This window comes from Dama dama, chromosome 5 (assembly GCF_033118175.1).
Source record: "Dama dama isolate Ldn47 chromosome 5, ASM3311817v1, whole genome shotgun sequence".
NCBI lineage: Eukaryota > Metazoa > Chordata > Mammalia > Artiodactyla > Cervidae > Dama > Dama dama.
In genome coordinates, this window is record NC_083685.1 from 103128540 (window position 1) to 103150029 (window position 21490).

At 40.5% G+C, this 21490-nt stretch overlaps 1 protein-coding gene across 19 annotated transcripts in view; it reads left to right on the forward strand.

The window, feature by feature from the left end:
• NCOR1 (nuclear receptor corepressor 1) overlaps nt 1-21490 on the forward strand; it is a 115291-nt gene that overhangs the window by 58556 nt on the left and 35245 nt on the right. For 17 of the 19 annotated variants that reach the window (XM_061143562.1, XM_061143565.1, XM_061143558.1 and 14 more), the window contains 6 exons: nt 297-359; nt 2163-2302; nt 4066-4192; nt 13652-14204; nt 16754-16883; nt 19218-19413. In XM_061143562.1, coding sequence (XP_060999545.1) covers nt 297-359; nt 2163-2302; nt 4066-4192; nt 13652-14204; nt 16754-16883; nt 19218-19413 — 1209 coding nt within the window. The remainder of the gene's footprint in view (nt 1-296; nt 360-2162; nt 2303-4065; nt 4193-13651; nt 14205-16753; nt 16884-19217; nt 19414-21490) is intronic. The other 2 variants (XM_061143557.1, XM_061143563.1) reach the window with 1 other exon arrangement.

Genomic DNA, 21490 nt, shown 5'->3' on the forward strand with positions numbered 1-21490 from the left:
TATGAAATATTGATGTGAAGAAAGTGCAGGTTCTGGGAATGACAAGGATAAAATGAAGGAAATAATTTAGACAGGTGGATGGGGGCAGATCATGGTGGGCTTTGTTTTGACTATATCCTGTTTTGCTTAGAAAGCAAAGATTTTTAAATAGACAAGTGTTGCAATTAAATTGGTGCTTTACAAAGATAACTGGTGAGAGTGTGGAGGTATGTTTGGAGTTAACAGATTATATGCTTGGTTCTGTATAATCTATAGATGATTTTTCTCTGACTTACTGAGTTCTACCTTTGTTTCAGTTTCTACGGAACCTGTAGAAACTTCTCGATGGACAGAAGAAGAAATGGAAGTTGCTAAAAAAGGTAAATGATAGTAGTTCAGATTCTTCGGGTTTGTTTTAGTTTGTTTGTTTTTAGGGTTATTAGTAATGAGTGATACGGAACTAATTTCTTTTTAATTAAAAAAAAAAGTTCTTCCACAATGGAAGCAGAATTTAGAAGTACACTTAGAAGGTCTTTTTGATGGTATCCTGCTCTGTAAGGTACCCCAGTGTGTCTTGTTTGAGGGACCCATTTTTGAGGGATTTAACATACTCTCTCATTTTATTTTGAATGTCTTGTTAGAGAGCAGGTAAGCTACTTTCAGTTTTACAGAAGAGTTGTGATTAAGTGCTCTTAATGTTTTGGAAGGTATTTGATATAAAAAGTCTCTTATTTAAAAGTTGCATTTAATAGAATGATAACTATTTCCTCAGTTTGCATTTAGTAAGGCTAAGTTTTATTACAAACTGCTAAGAAATTGTGTTGTGATTCAGAGATGAGAGCATGGACTTTGCAGCCAGACAGATGAATGTTTGAGTTCTGCCTCTGACACTTGTGTAGCATGTGGCCTTCATTTTACTCTGGAACACTATGGGTTTTTTGTTCTTCTCTTCTTGCTTATAAATGACCTGTATAAAGTACAGGTCATACAGTTTGAAATTAGCTAAAATTTCTAAAAGGATAAATAATTGGTTTATAAATAAATTACTTTTTAAGTAAAATAATTTTGAGAAAGTTTAGCCAATTCTTTTGAGGGTTAAGGATTTACCTTGAAGTTCCAAAGAGAAATTATTGCAAATAGCTTGACCTTTTGGTGACACATTTCAGATTTATTTTCTCTTTAGCTGGTAATGAGTAACACATTTAAGAATCATGTAAACTTTGCCTGAAATACAGCAGTTTAGAGTGTTCTGTCCTCAGAATAGTTTTATTTGAGGTGTGTTTGCCATGACGGTTGTACTCACATGCCTTGCTGTCATCTGACCATCACAGCACAGTAAGCGGATGCCCATGTGGCCACAGCGTGGTCTGGGCAGAGGCACATCCCCACACCTGACTGCTCAGGCCCCTTCCTTTCAGCTTTTGTCATATGCTGGCAGAATCTGGAGGTGATCTTCAGTTTTCATTGTGAAGGAATCTACTGGCGTTAACCTTGAAAAGTTGATGTTTTCCCCACCAATTGTTGCATTTGCACTAGAAATTCCTGCTTGGATACACCTATGTCTAATGTACATCTCTGTGTTTATGCGTTTATATGCCCATATTTCGTGCACATATGTTTCTGTGTGCATATGTGTGTCATTTGTTGGAAGGAAGTCAGATTGAATAGGTTCCTGTGATGCATTGTATTACAGAAGGTTTAAGACAACCTGGTTGATATTTTCGAGGGGATCCTTGATTGGAAATGGACTGGGGACATGTTGATTATACCTGGAGCCTCAAGTATGTGTCTTTACGTGGTGTTAATCACTGACATTTGATTGCCTTGTTAACCTTGTGCTGATACAGTGTTCCCCAGGATCTAGAAGTACCTAACCACACAGTTGACAGTGTCTGGGCTCTCCCTGTGTGTCTGCATTGTTCTGGTCCTCTGGGAGATAACACAGCAAGGACAGGGTCACGTCCTTCCAATATTGAGCATGTTTGAACTTTGGGTAGAAAAATAGAGCTGTTAATGAGTTTATGTCAATCACATTTCAATAAGCATTGAAATGTATCAATAAATAACTGAAAACACAGTGTTAATGATGGTGAGTGCAAGGATTTAGGGGTATTGTATTATTTTTCTTGCTTGCTGTATCAGGTGACTATTCAATTAATGTTTGGTTTGTTTTTAAAATACAGGTCTAGTGGAACATGGTCGTAACTGGGCCGCAATTGCAAAGATGGTGGGAACTAAAAGTGAAGCCCAATGTAAAAACTTCTATTTTAACTATAAACGGAGGCACAATCTTGACAACCTTTTGCAGCAGCATAAACAGAAAGTGAGTATATCAGAGGTGGTGAATCTTTTACTTATTGTTTTTTTTTGTGTGTGTGTGTGCTTCAAAGATTGGTTTTGAAGAAAACTTTTTTGTAGCCTTACCTATGTTTCTTGGCACAAGTTGACTCTGTTTATTGCCCAAAGAGTAAAATTTCTGTTAGTAGTAATGGCAGTGCAGTACTTTTGAATTACTGTAAACTGGATTTGAAAAATATGAGCATTTTGGAATTTGAATTGAAAACTTTAGAGTTCTGCTGACCATATTGAATGAGTTGATCTGGCTTATTAAAAAAGATGTTTTCTCAGAGACTCCATGGAGTAAAGACTAAAAACCAGCAAGTTTTGAAGTCTATGGAAAAAATTATTTAAAGATTATTAGAGATTATTGAAAATGCCTTAACAAGGAAGTTCCAGTGTTCTCAGAGTCTACAGAGCCCTTTGAGGGCTCCATGAATATTTTGTTTTCATAAGAATATTAAGATGTTCCCTTTCCCACTATGTGGACATTTGCATCCTTGGGGTCAGAGAAGCTGTGAGTGAGAGTGCTGGTACCTTAGTGTGGACCATGGTGGCACTGCCAAGCTCAGTGCACTCTTCATCTCCAGGCAGTTGCAGCTTTGTTTTTGTAAAATGGCAGTTTCACTTAGTGCCCTCAGTGAAGCAAATAAAACTTGACTTCGGTAAACCTTGAGTCTTGCACACGTGTCTGTATGATGGTGGGCAGGGCAGAGAGCCCTCTGCACTGTCTTGGGCCAGGGTAGCACTTAAGGAAAGGCACACTTGGGTTGTTTGAGCTCCAAGCTAAACAAACCTCGCCTTTTTCATGGAATGTCATTTTAAATTAAAAGAATGACAGAAAAACTACACTTTACAGACCTGAAAAGTTTGCAGACATTTTCTTGAAAATGAGTGAGCCTGTCTTGAAAGAAAACATCCGTTAATACTGGTTACCATTTTAAAATTTCCAACTTTTAGGCAAAAATTAAAATTTTGGTAAATGCATCTCTCTCACCATGAGCTTAACATCTTCACACTACTCAAAGACTTTTCTGATGAGACTATCTAGCTGCTAGCATTATGAGGAATTTTTATTTTTCTTACCATAATTTTCTGTGTCTTCTACATTCCATGACATTATTTTTATTAGAAAATAAATGTGTATGTTATTTTTACTAGAAAAATAACATTTTTTGGAGGGGGAGAAGAACAGGAGTCTTTTGAGCTTTGGCTGTTTGTCCATGTAGAGTGATGCTACTGCTAAGTTGCTTCAGTTGTGTCCGACTCTGTGTGACCCCATAGACGGCAGCCCACCAGGCTCCCCCATCCCTGGGATTCTCCAGGCAAGAACACTGGAGTGGGTTGCCATTTCCTGCTCCATTGCATGAAAGTGAAAAGTGAAAGGGAAGTCACTCAGTCGTGTCCGACTCTGAGCGACCCCATGGACTGCAGCCCACCAGGCTCCTCCGTCCATGGGATTTTCCAGGCAAGAGTACTGGAGTGGGGTGCCATTGCCTTCTCCAGTAGAGTGATGAGTAGTTCCAAAAATAGTTTGGATGTGACTTTTGATCATTTTGATAAAAGCGATCCATCTGCACACAAGGCCTGTCAGTGGTCCCCGAGGGGACTGCCCCCCAGCCAGGGTGCTTGTCGGACATGCAGCTGCTGGTCTAGTGTACGCCTTCTGCCTCAGCTCAGCTGTGAGAAGGCTTGCTTCTTTCCTTTCAGTTATGTAAATTCCAAGTAACAGTCTTTTTACTCTTCTAGGCCTCACGGAAGCCCCGTGAAGAGCGAGACGTATCTCAGTGTGAAAGCGTGGCCTCCACCGTCTCAGCACAGGAGGACGAGGACATTGAAGCCTCTAACGAAGAGGAGAACCCCGAGGACAGTGAAGGTACCACCACTCTTCCGTCTGGTTGTGGCGTCTGTTGGCCCACACGCCTGACGGGTACCTTAGTTGTTTGGCTGTCTAGGAATTGCTTCATTCAGGAAATGAGAACACAGTGTATTTATCATTCAATCACACATGTATTTATGTAGCTCCTGAGATGGTCCAGGTGCTGCAATTGAAAGGTCTTGAAGGATGGCAGTCCTGCCTGAGACACTAAGTGCCAGCGTCCATAAGCTCTCAGTGTGTCTCTATCATTGCCACACATATTGGTTCAGTCATTAGCTTCAGTTTCATTTTCCTCTTTCTTTATTTTATCGAGCTTGATTTATGTCAGCATTTATAAAGCTGAACATGTCATATTGATGTTTTCATGAAAAAAATGTATTAATGGCCCAGAGGCATTGGCCAAAAAAATGTCAAGAAACTTAAATAAAATCCTTTATGCTATTTGAAAAATTGATGGCAATTTCCTCAAAAAGTAAATGTTTTCTTGATTTTTTTCGAATTAAAAAAGGTACCTAATTTACTTTAGTTTACATTACTATTAAAGTTTTTGTGAATTTCTTTTAACTGTCCTCTTCTCAAGTGGGGACTTTCACAATGATTCCAGTAGCTTTTAATATGTTATATCTTAAACGTGTTCATGTTTTATGTATGCAAATATTTCCTCTATCTCATTTGCTTTTTATTTTATCTTTAAATTACCAGAATTTAAGCTTCGCAGGTAATTAGAGCTGTTTGCATTTTCCTTTGTAGGCTTTTATGTTTTAAGCTTAAGAGGTTCTATACCTTCCAGGAATTTTAAAAATACTAGATTTTGGTTTCTCTACAAATTGTTATCATTGGGTTTTAAACTTAAAAATTTATCTTGAAATGGGTTTTGACTTTGAGCAATAAGTGAACTTTATTCTGTGAGGTTTTGTGAAAACCAAGGTGGTATTGCCAAAATGGAGAGACCAGTGGAGCAGACTTGCCTGGGGCGAGCTGAGGGGCTGCAAGCAGTCCAAAGGGGTAGCTGGCATTTGGAAAGAGGTCCTCAGAGTTTGCTGACTTCAGTAGGGTTGTAACTGGTAGCCAATATTGCCTAGGTTATAAATGTACATGAAGCCTGTATTTCACAAGACTAGGCGGCTTAAACAATAGAAACTTATCTGTTGTTTTAGTGCTTAGTCACTCAGTTGTGTCTGACTCTTTGTGACCCCAGGAACTTTAGCCCAGAAGGCTCCTCTGTTCGTGGGATTCTTCAGGGAAGAATACTGGAGTGAGTTGCCATTTCTTTGTCCAGGGGATCTTCCCCTCCCAGGGATCGAACCTGGTCTCTTCTGCATTATAGGCGGATTCTTTACCATTTGAGCCACCAAGGAAGCTCTTTAAATTAGGGCCCAATTTTTATGACCTCATCTAACCTTTATTATCTCCTTTTAAGGGCATTATTTCCAAATATAGTCACATTGAGGGTTAGGGCTTTAACATGAATTTGGGGGTGGGATGGGACACAGTTCAGTGCATAACAAGGGCCAAGTCTATTTGTCATATGTATGTTTATTTCAGAACCTGGAAACCTGTTGCGTGGGCTGACATATTCTTAAAAACTGAACACCATGAAATAACTTTTCCTTCTCTTTTCTTCCTGTTTCTTTGTCTTAGTGTGAAGCTTTTTCCAAACTGTCAAATGAGGTTGTCAGGTTAATTACAACCTGGTATGACAGCGATGTTTCCATGGGCTCTAATGTGGACTGGCCTGGTCACATCATGCCATTTGTACATGTGTGTGTATTGTGATGTCTGGTGATGGTGGTTTAGTCTCTAAGTCATGTCTGACTCTTGTGATCTAGTGGACTGTAGCCCGCCAGGCTCATCTGTCCATGGGATTCTCCAGGCAAGAATACTGGAGTGGGTTGCCATTTCCTTCTCCAGGTGTTCTTCCCAACCCAGGAATTGAACCCAGGTCTCCTGCATTGCAGGCAGATTCTTTACCAACTGAACTATAAGGGAGATCCTTGGAATGGTGACATCTGGAATGGTTTCCTATTAGTAGGAAATGAACTTGCTGCCAAAATGGTGGGATCTCCAGTTCCTTTGACTTAATTTCACTTGGGAAGTGTCAGAGAAGAGCAGCAAGCACAGTGCATTTTCCATGAGCGCTGATCGGTCTTAACTGCTCAGCTCAGGGAGACCCTGAAGCCACATGGGTTTGTGCCCTCAGGCTCTTGCGCTTGGCTGAGTGGAGATAGCTGCTAGAGGCCAAGTCTCCATGTTGGCTTCCTAGATGGGCATCTGACCATATGAGTATCTTTCGTAATTAGATGAGTTACATCAAAAGGACCAAACCTTTGTCATAATTTAGATTTTCTCTTGGTCTGAATCATTCTTTGAGATGTTCTGAGGGGGGAAGAAAAAGACACTCACACTTGGCTGGTGCTTGGTAAAACGCTGAGACTTGAAAGAAGAAGATAACCGAAGGAGTGTTCATGTCAGATGATGTCATCCGCGTAATCACTGACATGTCCTCCTGGCTTTGGAGGAGAAATGACTTGTTAGTTTGTCCTTGAACTTGGCTTCCATCACTGTGTGAATAGAAATGAGGATGCTGCTGCTGCCACTGCTAAGTCACTTCAGTCGTGTCCGACTCTGTGCGACCCCATAGACGGCAGCCCACCCGGCTCCACCGTCCCTGGGATTCTCCAGTCAAGAATATCGGAGTGGGTTGCCATTTCCCTCTCCAGTCGCATGAAAATGAAATTTAAAGTGAAGTCAGTCAGTTGTGTCCAACTCTTTGCGACCCCATGGACTGTAGCCCACCAGGCTCCTCTGTCCATGGGATTCTCCAGGCAAGAGTACTGGAGTGGGGTGCCATTGCCCTCTCTGGAAATGAGGATGAAGTCTGGCTTTTTGTCTGCCTTTCAACACTGGTAGCATCTTTCACCAACCATAATTGCTGCTGTCCATTAGACCTTACAACACATGAGGTGCTCTTCTGAGCTTTTGTCTTTCGATTCTATTTTTGTTGTTGAGACTTGAGCTCTTATCTAAGTCCCAGTCACACATCTAACTGCCTGTGTAACCTTTGTATTTGGGCACCTAAGGGTTAACAGCATCCGAAACCGACCTGTCTCTCTCACCTCCATACCTCCCTTTCCCTCCAGTCTCCCCCTTGGGTGTGTGAGTGAATCTCCTTAGATCTCCTCCTCTCCTCCATCGCTACCACCCCACTTAGAGCCACTGTCCCTTCCTTGCGGTGGCCTCTAGATTGGTCTGCTTGCTGCTGTTTGTTCCATTATATTTTTTTTCCTCCAGAGAGCAGCCCGAGTGAACCTTGTAAAATACAAGTCAGGTCAGGTCTCTCTGCTCCACATCCTGTGATGCTTCTCCCATCTCATTCAGAATCAGAGCTGGAGGCGTGCAGCCTCCCTATAGGCACTGGCCCTTCTTATGTCTCTGGCCTCTGGCGGCCCCTTCTACTGCTCACTCTGTTCTTTTTTACTGTGGTTAAATGAGAGAAAATTGACATATAACATTACACTAGTTTCAGGTGAACAACATAATCATTCAGTACTTGTACTTTATGAAATAATCTAGTTCATCATATAGTAAGTCTGGTTAACTTTCATCATTGCATAGTTACTTTTCTTGTGATGAGGATTTTTAATGTCTGCTCTTGGCAACTTTCAGATTTACAACACAGTGTAATTAATTGTAGTCATTATGCCGTATGTCACATCTGCAGGATTTAGTTAGTTTATAACTAGGTGTTTGAGTCTTTTGACACATTCTTCCATTTTGCCTACTCCTCACCTCCTGCCTCTGACAACCACCAGTCTGTTCTCTCCATTGGTGCTGTTTTCTTTTTAAAGATTCCACATGTGAGTAAGATCATCCAGTGTCCTTCTCTGTCTGACTTATTTCACTTAGCACAGCGCCCTCAAGTTCCATCTGTGTTGTCAGAAGTGACAAGACATGTATTTATATATGTTTACATATATGTGTGTGTGTGTGTATACACACATAAACACATACCACATTTTCTGAATCCTTTCATCCATTGATGGACACTTAGGTTGCTTCCGTATCTTGGTTATTGTAAGTAGTGCTCCAGTGAATGTTGGGGTGCATATGTTTTTTCAAGTTAGTGTTTTTTTCCCCCTTCAGATAATACCTAGGCATAGAATTGCTGGATCATATGGTAGTCCTGTTTTTAATTTTTTGAGGAAGCTCCATACTCTTTTACATAGTGGCTGCACCAGTTTCGCTTCCTACCAGCAGTGCATTAAGGGCCCCCTTTTCTCCACATCCTCCCCAACCGTTGTTACTGCTTGTCTTCCTGATGACAGCACACTGACAGGTGTGAGGCGGCTGCTCCCCTGTTTTGCCCACTGTCTTCTTTGCTGCTCCCAAGCTGACAACCCCACGTGAGGGGCTTTTCCGCATCCTCATCTCTTCCTGGCATGTGCTTTCCCCACTTCCTTTGGGCCTCTGGCGATGTCATGTGAGCGCTCTCATGTTTCCGTACCCACTGGGTCTCAGTTGAGTTCCGTATTCACTGCGTTTATTACTACCTGATGTGTCCAGTGTTTTTTGCTCATTGCCTGTTTCACCCTAGATTTCTTCTCCCATGGCTGGGTTACCAGGACCTCAAACAGCTTCTTATGTGGCAGGTGTTAGGCACATATTTGAATGAATGAAAGCATGAATTTGTCAAGTTATTAAATGTTATGTTATGCATGAAAAGTATTTGTTCTTATATGATCATTTAAGTTTTTATTTTTACTGTTTTTTATGTAAAAACGATATATTTATGGCATCAGAGTTTCCTATTTTGCTTAAAATATTTCTCCATATCTCTTGAGGTTATTTGTATTTCATGCTAGATTATCTTCTTAAGAGTTTTAAAAGGATTTATCCCATTTGGAATTCTTTTTCTGCATTATGTAAGGCAGCGTTCGTGTTTTTCTTCCACACAAAGGACCAGTTCTGAGAAATTGCACTCATTAGCTGTTGTCCTGCCTCAGAGATTTAAAGCACTGGCTCTGGCATGTATCAGTTCCTCACATCCATCAGGACCTGTTCCTGACCTTCTCTTCTGTACCACTGGTTTGTCTTGTCTGTCTCTGGGGCAGCCCCAAATGTGTTGTAATACATTGGCTTCATAGTGAGTTTAAGTGTCTGAGGAGTAAGTCTCTCCCATGCTGATAACATTTTCTAATTTTCTTGAATTTTCTCAGGGACTTATTTTTTCACATAAATTTTAAATTGATCTTACACACTGTTGGGATTCTCATTGGAGTTATATGTATTCATTTTAGGGAGATGTAAATTTTTGTGTTGTCTTGTAATCTGTTTTAAGAAAATAATCGAAAACATAATGTTGAAGTGAGTGTCTCTGTATCCTGGTCATAGCAGTGTCACGTTGAAAGTAGCCCAAGGGTCCAGTAATAGAGGAAAGGTGACATAAACTTAAAGACATGTTCAGAGCCGCTCATTCATTTCACACTGCATCAGGTATGTGAGCCTGCTCTGTGCCAGGACCTCAGCCTTGTGCTGGTCACTAGGACTAAATGAAAAGCGAAATGTGTAATCCTTGCCCTTATGGTGTTCACAGGCTCATGGGAGCAACAGCCAGGAGTCACGTAATTGTGAACAAAAGTAAAATTGTAGCTGCAGTCAGTACATGTGCTGTGGGTACATATACAGTACATGTGCATCAGTAGCAAAGTTCAGCTTTGTTGAGGAAATGATAGAAGGCTTTTAAAATTTTATTTATTTTTCATTTATTTTTATTAGTTGGAGGCCAATTACTTTACATTATTGTAGTGGTTTTTGCCATACATTGACATGAATCAGCCATGGATTTACATGTGTTCCCCATCCTGAACCCCCCTCCCACCTCCCTCCCCATCCCATCCTCTGGGTCATCCCAGTGCACCAGCCCTGAGCACTTGTCTCATGCATCTAACCTGGACTGGCGATCTGTTTCACACTTAATAATATACATGTTTCGATGCTGTTCTCTCAGATCATCCCACCCTTGCCTTCTCCCACAGAGTCCAAAAGTCTGTTCTATACATCTGTGTCTCTTTTTCTGTCTTGCATATAGGGTTATCGTTACTATCTTTCTAAATTACATATATATGCGTTAGTATACTGTATTGGTATTTATCTTTCTGGCTTACTTCACTGTATATAATGGGCTCCAGTTTTATCCATCTCATTAGAACTGATTAAAATGTATTCTTTTTAATGGCTTAGTAATATTCCATTGTGTATATGTACCATAGCTTTCTTATCCATTCGTCTGCTGATGGGCTTCTAGGTTGCTTCCATGTCCTTGCTATTATAAACAGTGCTGCAATGAACATTGGGGTACATGTGTCTGTTTCAGTTCTGGTTTCCTCAATGTGTATGCCCAGGAGTGGGATTGCTGGGTCATATGGCAGTTCTATTTCCAGTTTTTTAAGGAATCTCCACACTGTTCTCCATAGTCGCTGTACTAGTTTGCATTCCCACCAACAGTGTAAGAGGGTTCCCTTTTCTCCACACCCTCTCCAGCATTTATTGCTTGTAGACTTTTGGATAGTGGCCATTCTGACTGACGTGTAATGGTACCTCATTGTGGTTTTGATTTGCATTTCTCTGATAATGAGTGATGTTGAGCATCTTATTTTTTTTTTTTTGGTTGAGCATCTTTTCATGTGTTTGTTAGCCATCTGTAGGTCTTCTTTGGAGAAATGTCTGTTTAGCTCTTTGGCCCATTTTTTGATTGGGTCATTTATTTTTCTGGAATTGAGCTGCAGGAGTTGCTTGTATATTTTTGAGACTAATCCTTTGTCTGTTTCTTCATTTGCTATTATTTTCTCCCATTCTGAAGGCTATCTTTTCACCGTGCTTATAGTTTCCTTTCTTGTGCAAAAGCTTTTAAGTTTAATTAGATCCCATTTGTTTATTTTTGCTTTTATTTCCAATATTCTGGGAGGTGGGTCATAGAGGATCTTAATGTGATTTATGTCGGAGAGTGTTTTGCCTATGTTCTCCTCTAGGAGTTTTATAGTTTCTGGTCTTACATTTAGATCTTTAATCTATTTTGAGTTTATTTTTGTGTATGGTGTTAGAAAGTGTTCTAGTTTCATTCTTTTACAAGTGGTTGACCAGTTTTCCCAGCACCACTTGTTAAAGAGGTTGTCTTTTTTCCATTGTATATTCTTGCCTCCTTTGTCGAAGATAAGGTGTCCATAGGTACGTGGATTTATCTCTGGGCTTTCTATTCTGTTCCATTGATCTATATTTCTGTCTTTGTGCCAGTACCATACTGTCTTGATGCCTGTGACTTTGTAGTAGAGCCTGAAGTCAGGCAGGTTGATTCCTCCAGTTCCATTCTTCTTTCTCAAGATTGCTTTGGCTATTCGAGGTTTTTTCTATTTCCATACAAATTGTGAAATTATTTGTTCTAGTTCTGTGAAGAATACCATTGGTAGCTTCATAGCGATTGCATTGAATCTATAGATTGCTTTAGGTAGTATACTCACTTTCACAATAGAAGGCTTTTTTTAAAGCATGTGGTAGTTGATCTAATATCCAAAGGGAAGAGTAGATGAAAGCTGTTCAGAATGTGTGTAGTCAATGGTGGGGGTTGCATGGACCTTCACAGAACTGAAAGAAGGCCACAGAGAAGGCGGGGCTGGAGAGGGAGCTGGCAGCTCGCAAGCATGGCCACACCCAGCAGCTTGGGACTGGATCCTGGGAGCAGCAAGGCTGGGAATGGGAATGAGTGAGAGTGGGAATGAGTTTTGGTAAGATTTGGCTTTTAAATTGACTCTGGTTTTGTGGTAGAGAGGAGTCTGGGGTGGTGGTGAGAAGAGTCGTTTCTGGAGTCAAGTGGCAGTTGTGAAATTGAACAGAAATGGCTGGATTTGAGGGATATTTTTTTTCTTTTTTAGTTCTACCAGTTTATTGCTACCAACCCATCTCCCTCCACCCTCGTGCTCAGTCATGTAACCCCATGGACTGCAGCCCGCCAGGCTCCTCTATCCATGGACTTTCCCAGGCAAGAATACTGGAGTGGGTTGCCATTCCCTTCTCCATGGGGGATATTTTTAGAGAGAAATCTATGACTCATCAAGGTGCAGAATCTGGAGATAAATGAGAGGAGCATGTGAAAGATGACTCCTGGGTTCCTAGTTTGTTTGCTGGATATGAAACTCTAAAAAAGAGCTTGATTTGAGACTTGGGAGAGTTGAATATCAGTCCAGAGTAAGACATAGAGAATTTGTAATTCCTTTGTGAAATCTAGGTAAAAGCATTAAAAGTACATGTATGAGATGGAACAAACGGTGGGAAAGACCAGTGTTACAGCAAATTAAATGACAGAACCTATGTAATATTGTCCTAGAGCTTTGCTGTCCAGTGAGGTAGCCACTGGACACACGTGTGGTTGCCACTGGACACACGTGTGGTTGCCACTGGACACATGTGGTTGTTGAGTTCTTAAAATGTGATTGCATTCTTCCCTCCACTGGAGGATCCCGCATATGCGGATTCAACCAGCTGCGGGTCCAAATATTAAAAAAAAAAAACTTCAGAAGGTGCCCCAAAGCAGAATTCCACACCATGGCAACTATTTACACAGCATTTGCCTTGTTTGTACAGCTCTTCAGACAGAAGTTTTGTTAGTTGTCATAAGTCATCTAGAGATGATGTGAAGAGTACTGGAGGATGTGCATAGGTTGTATGCAAACACTACACCCTTTTATATAAGGGACTTATATATAAGCATCCCTGGATTTTGGTATCCGTGGTTGGGTGTGGGGGTTTTCCTGGAATCAGTCCCCGCCAGACACCAAGGGACAGCTGTCGACCAAATTGAGATGTGTTGAAATGTGAAATTGCAAATTTTGAAGACTTAGTACCAAAAAAGGTAAAACACCTTATTACTAGGTTTCTATGTTGGTTATGTTTAAAATGATAATATTTTGCACATATTGGGTTGGGTTAAATAAAATTATTGTTGAATTTTACCTGTCTCTCTTCTTACTTTTTTAACATGGCCACAAGAAAAATTAGAATTACAAATGTAAAGTGCATTAGGTTCTTCTTTGGATGCTGCTGTTCTAATGTCAGCTCTCCTGGGTTAAAAGAAGCAGAGACAGGACTGGTAGAAATAAATCAAAATGTCATCTTTTATGGAAATGTTTTTGGTTTAGTTTTATTTTTTAATCTATCTTTTTCAAATTTCATATGAATTATTTTTGGACATTAAAAGCTCTTATGCTTTCTGTTTCCAAAGACTGAGGCAATTTGAGCTTTCCCTTTCGTACTTTGTAGAAAACTTGTTTTCCCAGTGCTGTGGTACTTCAGGGAGGTCATCACAGGAGGATAACCCATCCTAAACAAGTACTTTCAAGCATGGCTTCTGTCACCACCTGACACGTGTTCATTATCAGATTTTTATGCTGTATCATTATCTTTAAGGTGCTGAAAATAGTTCTGATACAGAAAGTGCTCCTTCTCCTTCACCAGTTGAAGCTGTCAAGCCTGGCGAAGACAGCACTGAAAATGCGCCTCCTCGAGGGACTGCTGAGGCTGCGGCCGAGCTGGAGGCTACCCCTGACGCCGTGCCCAGGCCTTCTCCCTCGCCGGCAGCTGCGAGCACAAAAGCAGCCGAGGATGACAGTGTGGAAGCCCCGGTGAATGATAGCATCACAGTGGACACAGCTGAGCCGATGGAGGTGGAGCATGAGGAGCGTGGGGCTGAAGGCACTTCTGCTCTTGACCTCCCCTCGGCCGCCAAGGCCGATGCTGTGGATGTTGAAATGCGAGTGCCAGAAAGCAGTCCATCCAGAGTCGAAGGGGACCTCAAAGACAGAGACCTGGAGAGGAGCGGCGAGAAGCCAGAGCCTGGAGAGGATGATCTGGGGGTGGCCCAGCAGCTGAGCGCCCCGAGGCCTGAGCCCCTGTCTGACCACGATTCCAGCGCCACTTGCAGTGCAGACGAGGACGTGGACGGGGAGCCCGAGAGGCAGCGGTGAGGCTCCCTCCTTGACCTCCCCTGTCTTTACTCTGCTGGTCGCAGACTGAACCCAGGGTGGTGCTGGCTGCCAAGGTTGCTCCTGTGTAAATACTGGCCAGTGAGAGAGTCTGTCTGCTTTTACTGTTGGGTTCTGATGCTGGTCATCTGATTAACCAAAAAGAACTGTGTAGTCGTTATTTTTTAAAGACTTTAACTTCTTTCCATATCAATCGTTAGGTACATCCCATATGATAGCAGAGAAGGGCGGTCAGCTCCCAGAGCTGTGACCAGAACCGCAGTTGCCTGCCGCTATGGTGGCCGAGCCATGTGATGTGGTGAAGGGGCAGGCGGGAGGCAGGGGCCCCAGCTCTGCCCTCGGACGGAACAGCCTCGGAGCAAGGCCGCAGTGCCTGCGTGTGAGATGTGAGAGATGCTGAGGGCGAAGATGGGGACTGGAGGAAAAGTGTGTTAGAAAGCATAATCTGATTCAAGTTAGTGGTAATTGTAATGATCACCTTTTTGTATCACTTAAAACTGTAGATTATTCATATTTGTAATTTAAAGTACAGGTATGATACAAATTAAGTTAAGTACTTTTAGTCAAATTAATATTACGGAAATACGATCTTTATGGTTATAACAATTGCTGTAAAAAAAGTAAATTTTACAGGAGTAGATACTACCTTCTTTAGTATACTCAGTTTCTTGGGTGTTTACTTTTCCTTGAAAGAAATGCAGTCACCTAGAATCACAGTATCACTTGTACCATGTTGAATTGATTGGTGCAAATTGTAAAATGAATTAGACTAAAATGTCATTTGACCAGAAACCCAACTCAGCTCTTTTTTTCTGTTTTCCCCCTTTTTAATAAGAAAGAGGCTCTCAGGAGACAGCCAGATTCTGCTCAGAGCTCCGCTTCTGTAGTGTGTCCTGGTGTCACTGTGCTTTTGGTCCATTTCCAGTATATTGTACATCTTATATACTTAAGAATGGGACTTGATACTAGAATGATACTGAACATAACAGTGATGATTTCTCCAAGGAGATTTTTTTTTTTTTTTTTTCTCCAAGGAGATTTTTATGTAGTAGATACTAGAATTTTAATCAGCAAAAATAGAAATAACATAGGGCTCCTACTTAACCATGGTTTTTCAGAAAATTGAAGGTTCTAGCACTCTTTCTCATGTCTCAATACTGTGGATTTTAACTGTTCCAAACTTTAAACATAAATGGATTCAAGCTGTATGGTCCTTTTTTAAGCATGCTTTACTGAAATATATCATCTAAAATAAGAGTTATGTGTTCTGTGCTGTTGGTTTTAGTGACTTATTTATAAATTTATGAGTGAAGGGAAAATTAGGATGGCAGTAATCATAAAGGGGAGGAGCACCTAAGGGCTGACTGTGATAGTGGTCATGAAATTCTGACGTTCCTTATCAACACATGGCACTCTCTGGATGATCCTCTAGTTCACTTCGCTTCCAAGCTGTCAAAATGACACTTTCTGTTGTCTGTATCTTTAATATTATCTTGATTCTTTGTGTAAAAAGTTGTTTTCTTTTACACATTCTAGTTTTCCTACCCATTTATACCTTTTCAAATGTTCACCTTCCCCAGTAACTGACAACACTGGGAAATATGATGGTGCCTGTAAGGTATAATGTTCCAGTTCCTATTCTGGACATCCTTTACTCAAGTGTGGGTCCTGAAACTGAGTGATGTGGTGCAGTGTGAGATGGCAGAGGGTGAACGGGGAGCACGGACTGGGTGGGGAGCACGGGCAGCCTTGTGAGCTCAACCTGCGGTTGCCTTGTGGGAGTGCTGCTCTGCGGTGCCGATTCTCCCCAGTTTTCATGAGAAACCAGGAGTCTGGAATTATGGGTGAAATTCTTTTTTTGTTTGTTTTTCTTTCTTTATTTATTTTTGGCGTTGCTGGGTCTTTGTTGCTGTGTGCAGGCTTGTTTTCGCTAGTTGTGGTGAGTGGGGCCTGCTCTCTGTTGCAGTGCGTGGGCCTCTCATTGAGGTGGCATCTCTTGTTGTGGAGCTTGGGCTCTAGGCTCAGGCTTTGGTAGTGGTGGTGCTCGTGGGCTTAGTTGCCCTGTGGCATGTTGGGTCTTCCTGGACCACGAATGGAACCCACGTCTCCTGCATTGACAGGCGGATTCTTAACCACTGGACCACCAGGGAAGTCCCTGGGTGAAATTCTTGATTTTAAAATGATGGTGGTTTATTCAGATGTTTTAAAAATGCTCTCTCATCTTAGCAAAACACTAGTTTGTAACCTATGTTAATGGTAAATTAGGACCTGACATTCCCTAATGGCCCTTGTTCAGACTGTTCTGTTGGTTAGATGCAGATGAATATCAACCTATAAATTAACATTAGGTTTCTTTACCTGAAAGTTTAGCCTTGTAGATTTTTTTCCTTAGTATTCAAATATGTAAGGTTAATGTGATATATGTTTGTGTGTGTGTACATGTTAACTTACAAGGAATTATGGTGATTGTATGTTTAAAGTCTTCAATAAGAATATATTGATTAGTCATTTTTAATTGCATTTTCAGAATGTTTCCTATGGATTCGAAGCCTTCGTTGTTAAATCCCGCTGGGTCTATACTGGTTTCATCACCCATAAAACCAAACCCACTGGACCTGCCTCAGCTTCAACATCGAGCTGCTGTCATCCCACCAATGGTAAGTTTTCAACGTGAGTAAGAAAAGTAGAGTTGAAAACAAAGACCTTTAAAGACATTTCTTTTCGAATCAGTGCTTGATTTTTTTTTAAATTGTAGTAAACATCACATAACATGAAATGTACATCTTAACTCTTAAGTGTGCAGTTCAGTAGGGTTAAGTATATCCATTAAACCATCATTCTCCCCTGCATCCAGCACCCTACACCTTTCTACCTTCTGTTTTATAAATTTGGCTACTTACATAAGTGAACTCATACAGTATTTGGGGTTGTTTTTTTTTTTTTTTTTTTTTTTTTTTTTTAGTATTTGTGTTTTTTTGTGCCTGTCTTATTTCACTTTGCCTAATGTCCTCAAGATTATTCATATTGTGGCACATATCAATTCTCCTTCTATTTTAAGACTGGTGTATAGACCACACTTGATTTATTCATTCATCTGATGAATGTGTTGCTTTTTGAAATGAATTCATGTGAGAATTGATTGAAGCAATCCATTTCCAGTTAAGGAAAAAAGAGAAATGTAGTGCTCTAGCCATAAATGTTACTAAGTTTTGTGTTTGTTTTGTTTTGTTATAAGATAATAGTAAATATAAATGAGTAAATAGTATATCTAGATGTTGAATGTTTAGAATAAATTATAGAGGTTATGGTTAGCTTTAGTATACAGTTCCAAACCTAGTTTTATTTGCATTTTACCTTATTAATCTCTGTGAATTTGACTCCCTTTTGATCCTGAATTCTGGTCTTGAGTATTGATCCTTTACTTAGTTATGTTCTAGCTCTTTATTTCAGAGGATAAAAATTTGTTCCCTAGGTCACATGACAGTATGTAAAAGTTAAGTGTGTGCCTCTGATAAATAATAGGCTCACCAAAAAAAACATTTGTTCATTCATTGATTTACCCAAATAGACATAAATTGAGGGTCTGCCAAGTTCAAGGTAACATTTTTTTATGTTTTGTGAAATGTCATAATCCTTGACTTCAGAAAATTTAGATTGGTCTTGATAATAAGACATAGAAAAAAAATCTTGTTTCTTTTTCTGCCTCAACTTTTAAAAATTCACTTATTATAATTGGAGGATAATTGCAATGTTGTGTTGGTTTCTGCCATACATCAATGTGAATTAGCCATAGGTATAGTATGTCCTCTCTGCACAATAAAAATTTAAAAGAATTAAAATGTGATGCTCTGTTAGGTTGAAAAATATACTATGAATGATTCAGAGGAACGAGCACTTCCTGGTTAAAGAGACACTTAAAGAAGACTCTTTGTAGGAAATAATGTTTTGATTGGACCAATGCAGTTCATTTTGCTTTATAGTAAAAGAAGGAAAAAGGCATATTTACATATAAGCTAAAACCCAAAGGCAAGAAAATTATGTGTGTATTATGAGTGCAGTGAAAAATCCTACCTACAGCAGTGGAAAAAACTGTGGGTCTTTAGATAACAGGTTCTAAAAAGGGTCTGCTCTCTGCTAGTCCCAGGACGCTCATATTCATGAAGTGAGGGGCTGTGTTAGGGGCTGTTTGTTTAGTGTTGGGACAAAGCAGCTTGGATTCTTTTCTTTATGAGGTGGGAGAGAGAGAAAACAGAGAAAACAAGCATCTAAGCTGCCCATGGTGTCGAGTGATGTGCACTGTGAGAGAGGAGCAGGCTGCAGCAAGAAGGAAGGCAGGAGGGATGGCAGTGTGGTGTTGGATGGTGGGGCTGGCCTGTCTGAAGAAAACTGGCCTCTTAAGGAGTTGGTGGTGGAGGGGAGGAGCTGGGTGAGGCCAGGGCGGCCGCCAGACTTCTGGCTGAAGCTGCTGGGGTTCTGCTTTGTACAAGAAGCCAGAGAAGTGTTCGGTATAGCAAATGAGAAGCTCCATTTTGAATGTGAGTTTTGAGGTGCTTTGAGATATCTCTGAGTGGAGTTGTTAAGGACAGTGAGTGTGGAACTTGGAGAAAAATGTCTCAGAACTATTTGCTTATGAGCCATTAACATAGAGGTGACATTTAAATCCATAGAAGTGGGTGTGAGCACCTATGAGGGTCAGGAAGAGGGTGGGCCAGACCTGAGCTACCAGGGGCTCAACGTCTTGAGTTAAACAGATGGAAATACTCTGATTTCTGACTTTGATTTCTCTTACCACAACTTTGGGATTTATATCATGTTCAAGTCTGAAAGTAATTGTTTAGCATTTTAAGCATAAAGCTTGAAGATTACTTTGATTAAAAAAATGGTAGAACCACTTCAGGCAGTCTGATTATATAGAAATAAGGGTTACTTGCAACAGATGGTAACGGCTACTTTTTGGTGTCTGGAGTATTTAGATTTTTTTCTCCCTGTAGGTTTCCTGCACCCCATGTAACATCCCAATTGGGACCCCCGTGAGCGGCTACGCCCTCTACCAGCGGCACATCAAAGCCATGCACGAGTCGGCGCTCCTGGAGGAGCAGCGGCAACGGCAGGAGCAGCTGGACCTAGAGTGTCGGAGCTCGACCAGCCCATGCGGTGCCGCCCGGAGCCCCGGCAGAGACTGGGAAGGTGGGTAGCGCGCACACCGCCCAGGACACGAGTGCAGGTGGTGGGAAACAGAGCTGCGTTTGAAACCTGGCTCGTGGCGCTGTCCTGAACAGATACAGTTCCTTACCTTATCCTCGGTTAAGACTGTCAAGGGATGTCGGTGTTTTTGATCACTGAAGGATAGCAATGATGTTTTCTTTTGTTTTTTTGTTTGTTTGTTAGTTTGTTTTGTAGCAGTGATGTTTTCAGTAGACTTCTTGTTAATGTGAATTTTGTGATGTTCACCTTACTGCTGATGACTGTGTAATGGCCGTTCTTTCTGCTACATTCATCTGAGTTTTCAGAGTCAGTGAGATTTACCTGTCCTCCAAGCAAGTCAGGGAAATATTCTAAATCTCTGCTATGGTGAGATCAGCTTTGTGTGGCACATTCAATCAGACCTTGACTTGCCCCTCACTCTGGTCGTGGGCAAGCCACTTGACCTTCTCAGCTTTAGTAAAGTGGAAATACATGTCTGTCTAATCTAGCTATATCTCTGCCTTTCTGAGAAAGAATGCACATTCAGTATTGTTTTATAACACATAGTTCTGCATTATTTTACATACAGTATAATAAGTAGCAGTAGTATATTAGCATATGCATAGTGTAATAGACACCTTGAAGAGTGCTGTTATCTTGTGTGTCACTGTTGTTACTTCAAGTGACAGATTTGAGTTGTGCATGTTGTTTTTAGTTGGTGCATGATATACTTAGTTTGTTTTAAAACAAGAAGAAAGGGAGCCATTATTAAATTTTAGTAAATTCTTCTGTTATGGTTAGAAAATGGCACCTAGTAGTCAGTAGTCTGTAGTAGTCTGGTTGATAGTAACCGATGGACTGCCTAGTACGATACACTTAGAATATGAGACCATTAAAGTCTTCTTTGACTATGGTTTCATTTTTTGTAATGATTCAGTCGACTGTTGGTAGTACCTTATATAAGATAAGGGCTGTTAGCTGTAGAACACCGTGCATTTCAAGGACTATTTAACGTAAAAGTGGAACTGGGGTGCTTAACTGACCCTGCTGACTCCTTGTCCCCATCCCACCAGGAGTAAACAGTTAGTTACTGAACCTCCTGTGTCAGAGTTTTACATATAAGATTGCTAGTGTTTTAAATATAAATCTTAGGCTATTAAAAATGTGAACCAGATTAATACCCACCACGGCTGTATGTATAATAGGTGCTAAATGAATATTTCTTGAATGAAGGTAGAAAAAATATTGGTAACTTGTGAGCTTTTAGTATATTGCCTCTAGAGAATCCTTAATCCCTAACTCAGTAATTGACATAATGTGTACTCAGCAATTACATTTTAAAGGAATGATTTAAACGAAGTAAGATAAAGATGGATTTAGCAGAAGTACTTCTCTTTTGAGCATTCCAGTGATGAGAAAAATCTGTCAGTATGAAAATGATAAATTATAGAATAATTTAAGTCTTTTGATCTATTCCTTACATAAATGATTTAGAATAAATTTTTTGAAACAATTAAAATGTGGAAAAAATAACAAATAGTGTTTTCTGAACTTATGCTAAAGCTTAGCATTATTCAGCTGACAACACCTGAATCATTCTAATATGTCTGTATAATTGTTTTAAGAACTGAGGCTCTTTTCTTGATCTCCATTACGAAGTGGGTTGTATTGGCAGCTGGAGAGGCTGAAGTAGGCTAGCTCCAAGTTCTGAGACTTCAGACTGTGAATTGCATTTCTCCATGATCAGTCCCATTAATCCATGTGGTTTAGATCTGAATGGTATTCTTTTTTAAACAGTGATGCAGTGGTGTTAAACCCAAGCTGTCTTTATTTATGTGATCAGTATGACACTTAAGTGTTTGTTAATATGACATCACTTTGCTTCAAGGTGATGTCTACAAACTGGGGTCTACCTCTCTACAAACTGGGGTGGTTGATTACATTTTATTCCAAGGTTAGGTTTTGTTTTAGCTAATCTAGCTAGTATGTTCATCCAGTAATTCGTTTAACAAGTGCTGAAGGCTCTCCTGAATTTATAGCTATTTTGTAGTTTGCTTAAAGGATAATCTCCCAAATAACA